Source organism: Oncorhynchus mykiss, chromosome 22 (genome assembly GCF_057628025.1).
Source record: "Oncorhynchus mykiss isolate SJ-2025 chromosome 22, ASM5762802v1, whole genome shotgun sequence".
Classification (NCBI taxonomy): Eukaryota; Metazoa; Chordata; class Actinopteri; order Salmoniformes; family Salmonidae; genus Oncorhynchus; species Oncorhynchus mykiss.
In genome coordinates, this window is record NC_143043.1 from 4,755,731 (window position 1) to 4,769,296 (window position 13,566).

At 42.9% G+C, this 13,566-nt stretch overlaps 1 protein-coding gene across 1 annotated transcript; it reads right to left on the bottom strand.

The window, feature by feature from the left end:
• Positions 1–7,819: 7,819 nt before the first annotated feature.
• Positions 7,820–13,265, bottom strand: zic5 (Zic family zinc finger 5). The gene is made up of 2 exons (XM_021578633.3): positions 11,776–13,265; positions 7,820–9,801 (listed from the first exon to the last, which is right to left on the bottom strand). Exons 1-2 carry the CDS (start codon positions 12,839–12,841, stop codon positions 9,362–9,364), a joined length of 1,506 nt encoding a protein of 501 aa, XP_021434308.1. The 5' UTR covers positions 12,842–13,265; the 3' UTR covers positions 7,820–9,361.
• Between the last annotated feature and the right edge of the window lie 301 nt (positions 13,266–13,566).

Consider the following 13,566-nt stretch of genomic DNA (forward strand, 5'->3'; position numbering starts at 1 on the left):
CCCTAACTTTTGAACGGTAGTGTATACAGTATATACAAAATACCAGTCAAAAGTTTTGACACCTACTCATTCAAGGGTTTTTCTTTATTTTCACTATTTTCTACATTGTAGAGTAATAGTGAAGACATGAGAACTATGAAGTAACACATATGGAATCATGTAGTAACCAAAACATTTGAAAATATATTTTGTATTTTTTATTCTTCAAAGTAATCACCCTTTGCCTTGATGACAGCTTTGCACACTGTTGGCATTCTGTCAACCAGCTTCCCCTGGAATGCTTTTCCAACAGTCTTGAAGGAGTTCCCCAATATGCTGAGCACTTGTTGGCTGCTTTTCCTTCAATCTGCGGTCCAACTCGTCCCAAACCATCTCAATTGGTTTGAGGTCAGTTGAGTGTTAAGTGTGCCTTGAATTCTAAATACATCACAGACAGAGTAACCAGCAAAGCACCCCCATTCCATCACACCTCCTCCTCCATGCTTCAATGGTGAGAACCACACACGCGGAGATCCTCCATTCACCTACTCTGCGTCTTACAATGACACGGAGGTTGGAACCAAAAATCTTACATTTGGACTCATCAGACCAAAGGACAGGTTTACACCGGTCTAATGTCCATTGCTCGTGTTTGTTAGCCGAAGCAAGTCTCTTCTTATTATTGATGTCCTTCAGTAGAGAATAAGAACACCTCCTCCCAGCTGCCCACTGCACTGAGGCTAGGAAACACTGTCACCACCGATAAATCCATGATAATCGAGAATTTCAATAAGCATTTCTCTACGGCTAGCCATGCTTTGCTCCTGGCTACCACAACCCCGGCCAACAGCTCCTCACCCCCCACAGCAACTTGCCCAAGCCTCCCCAGTTTCTCCTTCACCCAAATCCAGATATTAGATGTTCTGAAAGAGCTACACAACGTGGACCCGTACAAATCAGCTGGGCTAGACAATCTGGACCCTCTCTTTCTAAAATCATCTGCCGCCATTGTTCCAACCACTATTACTAGTCTGTTCAACCTCACTTTCGTATCGTCCGAGATTCCTATAGATTGGTAAGCTCCCGTGGTCGTCCCCCTCTTCAAAGGGGGTGACACTCTAGACCCAAACTGTTACAGACCTATATCCATCCTGCCCTGCCTTTCTAAAGTCTTCGATAGCCAAGTTAACAAAGAGATCACTGACCATTTTGAATCTCACCATACCTTCTCCGCTGTGCAATCCGGTTTCCGAGCTGGTCACAGGTGCACCTCAGCCACGCTCAAGGTCCTAAACGATAGCATAACTGCCATCAATAGAAGACAGTACTGTGCATCCGTCTTCATTGACCTGGCCAAGGCTTTCGACTCTGCCAATCACCGTATTCTTATCGGCAGACTCAACAGCCTTGGTTTCTCAAATGCCTGCCTCACCTGGTTCACCAACTACTTCTCAGATAGAGTTCAGTGTGTCAAATCGGAGGGCCTGTTGTCCAGACCTCTGGCAATCTCTATGGAGGTACCACAGGGTTCAATTCTCGGGCCGACTCTTTTCTCTAAATATATCAATGAAGTCGCTCCTACTGCGGGTGATTCCTTGATGCACCTCTACGCAGACGACACCATTCTGTATACATCTGGCCGTTCTTTGGACTCTGTGTTAACAAACCTCCAAACGAGCTTCAAAGCCATATAACACTCCTTCTATGGCCTCCAACTGCTCTTAAACACTAGTAAAACTAAATGCATGCTCTTCAATCGATCGCTGCCCACACCCGCCCGCCTGCCTAGCGTCACTACTCTGGACGGTTTTGACGTAGAATATGTGGCAGTGGTGGGCCGTCAGGGCCAGCAAGGCCTTCTCTGCTGGCCTAAACATCATCAGAATATATTTTTTTTAAAATATATTTTCCCACAAATATGTATTAAATTATTCCCCAGAGTAAGAGTTATACTCTTCATTTCATAGCTTTCCTCTTGGTTGCACTGCTTCCAGCCCCAGGTTGAGATTTGGAGGGCTGGTCTTTATGTTAGATCTTTTATCCAATCATATTCAGCCATCATGTGTTGCCAGGGGTCTAAAATCTGCCCTCAGGCCTTCAGAATCAACAGTGCGGCCGCTTGTAGCTTAAAGTGAATGGAAATAAAAATGTAGTGTCAACCAATCAGCTTTAGAGTTGGCTATTGTACGCCTGCTGGCTGGCTCCAGTGTTACACAGGAGCCAGCTAGCAGGCGTAGTGCGTGCACGTCTTTTGATTGGATTACCAATATTGAGAGGCAGGTCTATGCAGAATCTCAGAACTAGGAAACAGAATTTGATAAACAAATTAATTTGCGTACTACTAAGCTGTTTTTTCAACCCACAATGGCGGAAAGAGAAGATATCGATTTGGTCGAGGATATAATTATAACGCCATTCTCAAGACAAACTTTTCAAGAAAAGTTAGACATTGTCAGGAGAGGTCGACGCCGACGCTACAAAGCCTGTCACAGGCGGGAAAGGGGTTCGTTCGCCACTTTCAAAGTTCCAACTACGAGCGCTCCGAGAAGCACTGCAAACTGTACTGCTGGGAATGCCTATTATTTGCAAGTGATGGATTTGGTGTTTGGAGCCACACTGGCTTTGCAAACTTGAGTTGTCTAACCAAGGCAGCAACGAGACACCAAAGTACGGCTGGGCACTTACAAGCAATGGTGCTTTTGAAAACTTTTGGGTACACCCGAGTGGATCTACAGCTCAACGAACAAGCGCGCAGGGCAACGAAGCTGAACAATGAAAAGGTATTGTACTCTTCCCCTGCAATTCTCTGAATAAAAATTTTAATTTCAAGGTGACGCAACGCCTGGTTATACTGCGTTTCTGTCTAAATGTATAGTGTCTAGAGCCATGGCACAATAATGATGGTAATAAGAGGTGGATTAATTCGGGTGGGACTGTGTAGGACTTCACTGAAGGCCCAGGCCCCAGGCCCACGGCACGCTACTGATATGTGGACAACTACAAATACCTAGGTGTCTGGCTAGACTGTAAACTCTCCTTCCAGACTCATATTAAGAATCTCCAATCTAAAATGACACATAGAATCAGCTTCCTATTTCGCAAACAAAGCCTCCTTCACTCACGCTGCCAAACATTCCCTCATAAAACTGAACATCCTATCGATCCTCGACTTCGACGATGTCATCTACAAAATAGCCTCCAACACTCTACTCAGCAAACTGGATGCAGTCTATCACAGTGCTTTCCGTTTTGTCACTAAAGCCTTGCATACCACCCACCCGACCTGTATGCTCTCGTCAGCTGGCCCTCGCTACATATTTGTCGCCAGACTCACTGGCTCCAGGTCATCTATAAGTCTTTGCTAGGTAAAGCTCCTCCTTATCTCAGCTCACTGGTCACCATAACAACACCCACCCGTATCACTCGCTCCAGCAGGTATATCTCACTGGTCATCCCCAAAGCCAACACCTACTTTGGTCGCCTTTCCTTACAGTTCTCTGCTGCCAATGACTGGAATGAATTGTAAAAATCAGTGAAGTTGGAGACTTATATCTCCCTCACTAACTTTAAGCATCAGTTATCTGAGAAGATTACCGATCTCTGCAGCTGTACACAGCCCATCTGTAAATAGCCCATCCAACTACTTACCTCATCCCCATATTGTTTTTATTTACTTTTTTTGCTCTTTTGCACACCAGTATTTCTACTTGCACATCATCATCTGCACATCTATCACGCCAGTGTTAATTTGCTAAATTGTAATTCATTCGCTACTATTGGCCTATCTATTGCCTTACCTCCTTGCTCCATTTGCACACACTGTGTATAGATTTTTATATTGTGTTATTGACTGTACTTTTGTTTATCCCATGTGCAACTCTGTGTTGTTGTTTTTTGTCGCACTGCTTTGCTTTATCTTGGCCAGGTCGCCATCTGAGGTGCAGTTAATTGCCATTTTCTGAGGCTGGTAACTCGAATGAATTGATCCTCTGCAGCAGAGGTAACTCTGGGTCTTCTTTTCCTGTGGTGGTCCTCATGAGAGCCAGTTACATCATAGCGCTTCATGCTTTTTGCGACTGCACTTTAAAAAACGTTCAAAGTTCTTAAAATGTTCCTTATTGACTGACCTTCATGTCCTAAAGCAATGAATGTCTGTCATTTCTCTTTGCTTATTTGAGCTGTTCTTGCCATAATATGGACTTAGTCTTTTAACAAATAGGGCTGTCTTTTGTATACCAACCCTGCCTTGTCAGAACACAACTAATTGGCTCAAACGCATTAAGAAGGACAGAAATTCCACAAATTAATTTTTAACAAAGCACACCTTTTAATTGAAATGCATTCCAGATGACTACTTCATGAATCTGGTTGAGAGAATGCCAAGAGTGTGCAAAGCTGTCATCAAGGCAAAGGGTGGCTACTTTGAAGAATCTCAAATATAAAATATACGCTTAATTGTTTAACACTTTTTGGTTACTAGATGATTCCATATATGTTATTTCATAGTTTTGATGTATTCACTATTATTCTACAATGTAGAAAATGGTAAAAAAATATATATTAAGAAAAACGCTTGAATGACTAGGTGTGTCAAAACGTTTGACTGGTACTGTATATATATACATGTATGTGTGTGTGTGTGTGTGTGTGTGTGTGTGTGTGTGTGTGTGCGTGCGTGCGTGCGTGCGTGTGCGTGCGTGTGCGTGTGCGTGTGCGTGTGTGTGTGTGTGTGATAAGATGTATAGTCATTGTGGACAGTATGTCGATAGAATATGTAGTATGTCCTAAGAATACGTTTCTAGAAGTTGAGTACAAATAGTCTATAAAGTGGTCAATATCTTTGCAATTGTTACAAACAAGTAAAGAATAAAACAATGTTTAAAACGAATACCGAGATGACTGCAAAATATTAATACATTAGGCTACATAGGCCTACACATTTAAATAACATTGAAATAATTTGTATGTTAATTGAATTGAAATCTATTTACCTAATTCTAGGCTGCTGTCTGTAATTCTTGCCTCAATGTGTTTCATGATGTGTGACAACATGTGCGCAGTGATGTGCCCAATCTGTGATGTAGTGCATTATTAATAAGCCTCCTCAATAGCCCATTTGCAGCCATAGGTGGTCATATCTCTCTAGGAGCTGATCCATTGTCAGTATTGTGGAATAATTCTGATGTTAAGGTCAAATTTGAATAGATAAAGCTGGTCTAAGAGCAGCGCTGCTTTTCTTTCGATCCTATCAGTATGCATCCAAATAGTTTAAAAATGCACTTAGCGAATGTTCCCGCTAAGTGCTTGATTGGGAAACACTTTGGTAAATAACGATGCATCTGGTACATTATAGTAAAGCATCGCAAAAGGAAACGAGGCCATGGTCTGTCCTAGAAGTGAGGGTAAACCGTAGTCATGTTCTCTGCTATCCACCTAATTATAATGTTGGTGTATAGGGGAGGGTCACTGTTTTAATTTTCTTCAAGCCTTCAGGGAGGGTTTAGTGAGAATATAGTTTGCTGAAGGGAGGGCCATCAATTTTTTTCAGGGGTAAGATTTTCTCCAGGTAGGCCTAACCCTTATTATTTATATTATAGTCAACAAAACCTATCACTCGTAGTAGTTTTAATGACTAGACCACAAACCATTTTATTTATGCTCGTTGTGCTCAACTTCAGAAAGATGGGTAATTCTTGTTAAATCTGACAAGACCGCATTTGTTTTGGTTCTACTGTTGTCTCCAAAATTATCATTCAGCCCATATAAAGGAAAAATGAGAGAGAACGAGACACGTTTTCCCTGCGACTTTTGCTTTGTCCTTGCCAAAGTGGCGTCTGCATGTCTGACTCAGTCGGTTACTGATTTGCAGGCAGCATGGTAAGGTGGCCCATGTAAGTGATTTCCACCGGCATCCCACTAAAGGAGAACAAATCGCTGACAAAGGAGAGAGCCTTTCCCATTCAGTGCTGTCGTTAGGACAACCCAAAAGTATTCCTCAGATAATAAGTTCTACTTCAAAGCGTTTCTCATTGATGGTGACTGCTTCACTCCTTTTCATTAAGTCCCATCGGGCGGAGGGAACTATCGCTTTGGTTATTTTTCATCGTGTTTATTTTGCAACATTCACGGAGCACTTGTTTGAAATAAATATAAATGGATTCAGTCCAAATAACGGTTTATTGCCAAAAGGAGAAACGTCAGAACACTGCTTGTAGTCAATAAAACTTGGTTAGCTTACATAAAGAGGGAATAAAAACTATTTGGAGACAAAGCAGGAGGAAAGGTACGAGAGGTGAAAATTGCCAACAAACGTTTCGAACAAGGTCAATGTAACATGCATCTCAATAGAGTGCCTTGCGATGGAGATGACTATTTGGGAATCTGTCCGTTTTCTGGGTTGTTCTATTGTCATAGCCATCAGTGATTTATATTGGTTAGCCTACATCTCAGAGCAGTCTGCTTTTCACTCAGTCTGGCGTTGAACTGTGTGCGGTTGATTAGGTGCTTGTTTGTGTGTTTCTGTTGCTGCCATTCTGTTTTTGCATCTAGTTCTACATGACGCAGAAACCAGACTCAAGAGGCCCTCTAATACTATGGGATAAATAACGACTATTTCTTAACACTCTCTTACAAATGTGACTTATGGAGCGCAAAGACATATGAATAATGCATTCTACTATTTCACTCATTTCATTCTTGCGTAAATGGCACACTTTTTAAGACAATTCAATTTCGCCTGTGTCTGTTGTATGACTGCATGTATAAAATCGTCTGTGCCTATTATTTGCCCATCCTATACTACCATACATTATCACAAAAAAATGGCAAAACAATTTTGTCCCTGTAGGCCTGTTTCATTTTCTGTCAACAATATAGGCCAGCTAGGACTATCTTTGTCGACACATTACGTTTTTCGGGGAGAAGGTGCACTGTGCGCTTTGATGATAGTCCATTTAGTGGCAGTTAGTGGGTTTTTACCAGACATATTCAAATGTGAGCGTCTCGCTCCCCAATTGCTGTAGAAATCGTAACGCACCATGAAGAGTGTCAAAGCGGCGGGCCTTCCGCTCAGAAGTATAGCAGGCCTTTGAAGTTGTGCAAGACTCGGGTTGGCCAATTTTAATTCTGGACAGGGCCGACTTTGAAAGTGAGGTTGCGCGTTTTAATGGAGGAAATAAGAAGGGGGACTTGTTTTATATAGTCTATACAAGGTCCTACATATTGATATATTTTATATTTTATTGTTTCAATTAATGATTCATGGCTCGGTTGCTTTGTCCTGTCCCGCATTTCAGACAACGCCATTAAGGGGCTATACTTTTCTCCATTAGCCCTGATTGGTTTATACCAGCCCTTTACTGTGCCTGTTGTTTGTGAGTTACCAGTGAAAACTTTATTGAACTGTCAATAATTATGAATTCACATATTCCCTCGCATTTCATCTTTGTCAGCTTTGAGGGGCTCCCCGTTGAATGTTGATTTGTCTTGTTGACAAAACCGTTGATGTTTACGTCTGTGATTATTAGAGTCGGGTATCCAACCAGCCAGTTGCTTGTTTTGGGCAAGGTGTTTGTAGTCTACGATTACTTCGATCATTTGTAGGCTACGATAATGTGATAATAGCTTTACAACTGAGTTTACCAGCAAAACGGTTGCATTTACTGCGTGCAAACAAGTCAATTATGTAGGCATATCCTTATCTAAGGAATGACATCCTACACTGACAGGCCTCATGCATTCTATGAAGAAACAATACAGTTTTGTTAACTAAAACACACGTATTAACTACTAACACGGCCTGGTGTGTTTATTAAGCTTTCAAATGAATTCATCCTGTCAGTTTATTTTTTATTGAACCTTTATTTAACTAGGCAAGTCAGTGAATAACAAATTATTATTTACAATGACGTCCTAGCCTGGCCAAACCCTAACCCGGACGGCGCTGGGCCAATTGTGCGCCGGCCTATGGGACTCCCAATCACGGCCGGTTGTGATACAGCCTGTAATCGAACCAGGGTCTGTAAATGCAGTGCCTTAGACCGCTGCGCCACTCGGGATCACGAACATCAAGGGTCTGCACAATCATAGCTGTTTCATCATCACTTTTTATCCATCGTAAATAATGGCACCATGCACCCCAAATAGAAAAACACAGTCACTACAAAGGGCATGCGAGAAGAGGAACGTTTCACAATACACTGCCTATTCAAGTAAATAATAATTATTTTTCTTTTACAGAACAAAACCATCAGTAGGTCTATTACATATTCACCAAAATTAATATTATTATTCTTTGGTGTCTCTGTAAATCCAGTACAACATTTATACCAGCAAATAAATTACAATGTACAAAACAACATATTATTCGTAATTAAGACTAAGAACAACATTCACGAGCATCAGTACAATTATATACAAATCCGACCGTAATTGACAAAACCTGTCAGTTTACATATTTAGGGTCCCAAAGGACTTATTCGTACTCTTTAACTTGTGTAAAAGTGGTGTGGTTTTTTTGCATAAAATATAGTCTTAAATTGTTCTTAAATATAACAAAAGTCCATCCAAACATGGTCTTAAATCTTAAAACTAAGTTTGGACCCTTTAAGACACTTGCGTCTTAGCAATATTATCATGTGGGTGCGAATGTCTGTCGCTATCTGCAGGTGTTCGATGTTCAATTGGATGTTTAGACTACATTAGTTCTCGCATCTACTGTGAGATATACGTAAGAAAAATGGAATGCCACTCCCCCATTCTTGGATGTTTAGGCAATATTATAGTGTTCATGGGCTGTTGATAATGTTCATGTACTTTGCATGAGCAACGTCTATTTCTTCCCTCTGTCTGGGATTGGACATTGATTAATAAAACAGGTTACATTGCCAGGGATTGCGATCATATGGACAATGTCAATGTAAGCATAATTCATCCGTGTTAAACGATGCAGGCATGTAAATGTAGCCTGCATATGTGTGCATGTGTTTTCTCAAAGACTTATCCTTACTGGTGACATTGTATTTCTGTTCTCAGTATATTTAGGCTTCTCTTGGTCCTCTCTATAGCCTATTTAAATAATAAAGCTTTCAAAATGAATATGATTTCCTTTTCTCAAATAATACTGGTGATTGTAGCTTTTCTATATTGAGACTTGTTGAGATGTTGATACATTCGGCTCTTTAGAAAGCGAACAGAGAGGGCACGTTTTATTGGCTGTTGTTCTTCATCATCATCTGACATCCGCGGCGCTATTTCTTGCTCCATAAAGTCCCACTTATATGCTTACAGTCAGTACAGTCCCCATGCAGGTAGTTCTTACTACACTTCTAACCAGTTGGGAGATAATTTGGGGAATAAACGCAATGTGTTATGTTTGTAAACATTAGAGCATTGTCCTCGGGTCTGAATTTCTGAAAGAGTCCTCTTCGTCTGAGTCCGAAGTTGGCACATCGCTGGAGGGGGTGTGGAGATGGTTGGGTCCCCCGCTCCCCTGGCACACGTACCACTCATTGAGGTTGGTAACCTGAGGCGAGAGGTTCGCGGACCGGTTCCTGTGCGGTTCGGAGGCGGGCGAAAGGGGCGCGCCAAGAGGGTTCGTAGAGGAATGGTATGAAGCGTTGGCAGAAGGGGGCGGGGGCGACTTGCAGTGGACTTTCATGTGCTTTCGCAGCGAGCTGGGGTGCGTGTAGGACTTGTCACAGCCTCTGACTTTGCAGTAGTAAGGCTTGTCACTCGTGTGGACGTGTGAGTGCTTCTTCCGGTCGCTGCTGTTGGCGAATTTCCTGTCGCAGCCATCAAACTCGCACTTGAAAGGCTTCTCCCCTGGAAGAGATTGAGATATTTAGCATTAGAGGCTACTCATATCATATCAGGAAAGGGTGCACGTGTTTTAACATAATATGCAACATAATGATGACATTGTATAATATCCTTTATAAAAACACATTTGATCGAAGTCCAAGAAGTTACCAAATGGATCGGCCCAATAATAATGTTATGACATTAAATGTATACAATATATTCCCAGCAAACAGCAAAGCCAATTTCTTTAAATTTGACATATACAAAGGATCGTCAATTTTCACCGTTATTCAACATGGACGTTCAGATGCTCTACCCAAAGTAGGCCCATAATTGAAACCACCGCTTAACTGGTAACATATCACTTCCCGCAGTATAAGGCTACTCCAAAAATGGTCAGTGTGGCAGCCCACTCTGCCACTAGGGCTTCCTGTCCGATATACCTTATTTATTATACATCTACATCGGCGTCACTCCTCTCCCACATGTACAAGGAATGTTCCTGACTGACTGACGCACGTGGAACATGTCATAGGGTGGCCCGTGGGCTATACACGTGAACGCGCAGGGGAAATGTGTAGACTATACAGTCACTGTTTTTTTCTTCCCATTGCGTCTGTTTTTTCTCGCTGTTGTGAATGCCAGAAGGCGAAAACATTCAGAGGTTGCTTTGATGTAGGCTAATGTTGGCTATGAGATAAGTGCAGCGGACACAAGTGCATTGGTAGTCCTAAATGAATGCCTTTTGGCGAAAGAGAAACATATCTGTTGTAATGCTTGTATTGAGAATAATGTGCATAGCATGATTTATGATTGTAAAATGGACAACTCAAAATAGAAAAAACATACATCGGGCCACCATGACAGTGTAGGGGCGACCCCTAGGGTGTATTGTTTGTGTTTGTACTTTAGAAAAACGTGTTATTGCCACAATCTGAGTCTGCACGGAAAAGGGGCTTCTCTTGCTAGCTGTTACTGAGTAATCCCCAAAGGCTTGATGGTGCATCATGAAGGTTTCAGTGGGATCTGCTCTTGTCTCCCTCCTCACTTACTACCAAAGACACTGACATGATCTGATTGCCGTGCTGTTCGCGTGAGTCCAGTCTTGGGAGCCACTTGCTGTCCAAACAGGCCAGCCCTCAATGACACACTTGTCTCACTTACGTCGTCGCCGTGTGAGTTATAAGGTGGAACATTGGGTCTGCTTTGCAGGCTACTCGGTAACATAGCATGCGTGCCGCTGCGTACTGTATTGCATCATACTACAAGTGTTTAGACTGACAAACGCCATCGCTATGGTCGGCCTCTAAGGACATGTACTAGGCTACTGTATATTATTTTGGAAGAAAAGCCAGCCCCAGTAGCCCTTTTCACTTTGTTGTTTTCCTTTGGTCAGCCTGAACTTATTATGGGTCAAGATTCCAATAGGTTATCACCAGCCTATAACACAATAGTCTAAAACTGTTATAACGTTCCCCCCCAAAATAAATGGTTTCATTTTCATCTGGTCTTCTACAGTTTTTAGGAGCTCGATTTAGTAACGTATAACATCCATACTTGACATTGAAGTGATGGTTTGCTTCTGCTGTGAAGAGTCGATTAATCAACATAGCGCTAACATGACCCATAACCGCGTAAACGTCATACGGACTAATAACTAGAACCATATGGCATAATCCCCCACCTCTAGCTTCCACGTCTCTTCGAGTAAATAGCTATCTTTCAGAAAGTTATTACTGTACATCGAATCACGTGATGCCTTGGCTTGACCATAATTCATAATTTTATTCAATTAAATCTCGTTCCTGTTACTTTTACGCATGCTCACCCCATGCCCGCCAGCAATTCAAATGAAAGCTTTTCACAATATATATTTTGTTGTCTATGACAAAAAAAAGTGTCATTAACATTTTTAAAGCGTCTACTTTCATTCAAGAGATCGATTTCTGTTTGTTTTAATGCAGTTCTAAAATCATTCGGAAAACTTGAACTGACCTGTGTGTGTCCTTTTGTGAATCTTTAGATTTTCCGAGCGAGCGAAAACTTTTCCGCAGCCGGGGAAAGGGCAAGGGAATGGTTTCTCTCCCGTGTGAACTCGGATGTGGTTTATCAGTTTGTATTTCGCCTTAAAAGCTTTCCCCTCCCGCGGACATTCCTCCCAGAAGCAGACATGACTGGCTTGCTCCGGTCCCCCGACGTGCTCCACCGTGACATGGTTGACCAGCTCGTGCATGGTGCTGTACGTTTTGGAGCAGGGCTTCTTTGAAGTTTCATCCTGTTCAATCCATTTGCAGATTAACTCTTGCTTGATGGGCTGCCTCATGTATCTCAGAAATGCCCCCGCGGCTCCGTGAGGAGCAGAAGCGATGTTCACATTGAGGTTCATGGAGTTGTAGCTGTGGATAGAAGAGGGTCCATAGTGCTCGGGCCTGTGGCCAAAGTGCTCTGGCCTGCCGTAGATGTCCCCCGGTAGACCCAGACGCATCTGCCCGTTGAGGGCATGGTGGTGGTGGTGGTGGTGGGCACCTGGGGCCGCTTGGTCGTGGAGTCCAGAGAAAAGTGGATGGGCACCAGTTTCGGCGTGCCCATAAGCACCTGTTGGTGCGATGAACATGCCATGGTGATGAGGGGAGGAGGCGGAACTATGCTGGTCGCCAAGTGCATGCATAGCCGAGGCTGAGAGTTCTCTCCTGAGGATGTAGTCCCTGCTGCTAGAGTAGCCTGAGTGGGGGTGAGGAGCCACGGGGAAACCTACTGTGGTCTGAGCAGAAGTGAAGGATGCTGCCGTTGCAGCGGTCTGGGCTTCGTGATGGCTCTGAATGTGCTGAGAGGGGCTAAGTTTGAGAGCGTTTGTCTGTGCCATGTGCTCGGGTCCAAATGGAGTGAGTGCCACTCCGGGGTCGTTGCCCATCTCCCCAGGGTGGTGGTGGGCATGGTGGGAGTGAGGGTGATGCACCCCTAGCCCCGGGAAGCCTGTCATATTCTGATGAGGAAGAGGTTGAGTCGCTGCCAAATCCGCTAATCTTATCGCCGGATTCCTCTTGCTCAAAGGGGGCTCCATAACTACACTGTCAAGTCCATCCACCGCTATTGTTTCTCCCCCACCATCACGCTTTTCTAAAACATTAAAATATATGTATATAAGCGAACTATATAACTTCTTTTGTCCTGCCTCTAACTCTGCTTGTTCCTTTTCCCACTCAGTCCTCAAGCGATTGACAGAACATACAACAGTTGGAGGACACAGTAGGGAATACAGTTTAGAAATGGCACTGCGGGTATTGGATGGATTTCGGTGACTGGCAGTTAAGAGAACGAAGCGATTGGCTGTCGTTCAGCGCAAGGGCTCAGCGGGGTTCCGCCCCCTCGCTCTCTTTATCGCTGTTGACTCCAAAAAGTTTTACACTCAAAGTTACCAGCAAATCAGTTTATGCGGCATGGTGTTTACCCGGGGCTGACGCACGTGGATGAAATTTAGGACGTCTACAGTATTAGAAAGCGTTTATCTCTTCTTGTTCGTATTCTTCTTTAGGGGTGTAACCCCAATGTAGAAAACATAATTTAAAATAAAATATATTCTTATCACCATAACTCAAGTAGGCTATATGTACTTTTATTCAGGTCAAATGAAATACATACACATCAACAATAATGGAGACATTTAGCCAATCAAGTACTTTTAAAGCCATGGTCTCGAACATGGTATTTTGTTTCCAAGACTAATGGCCATAGCGAAAGCTGAAATGTCCACAACACTTCAAAGTCGCTATTCAAATTAGTGATTAT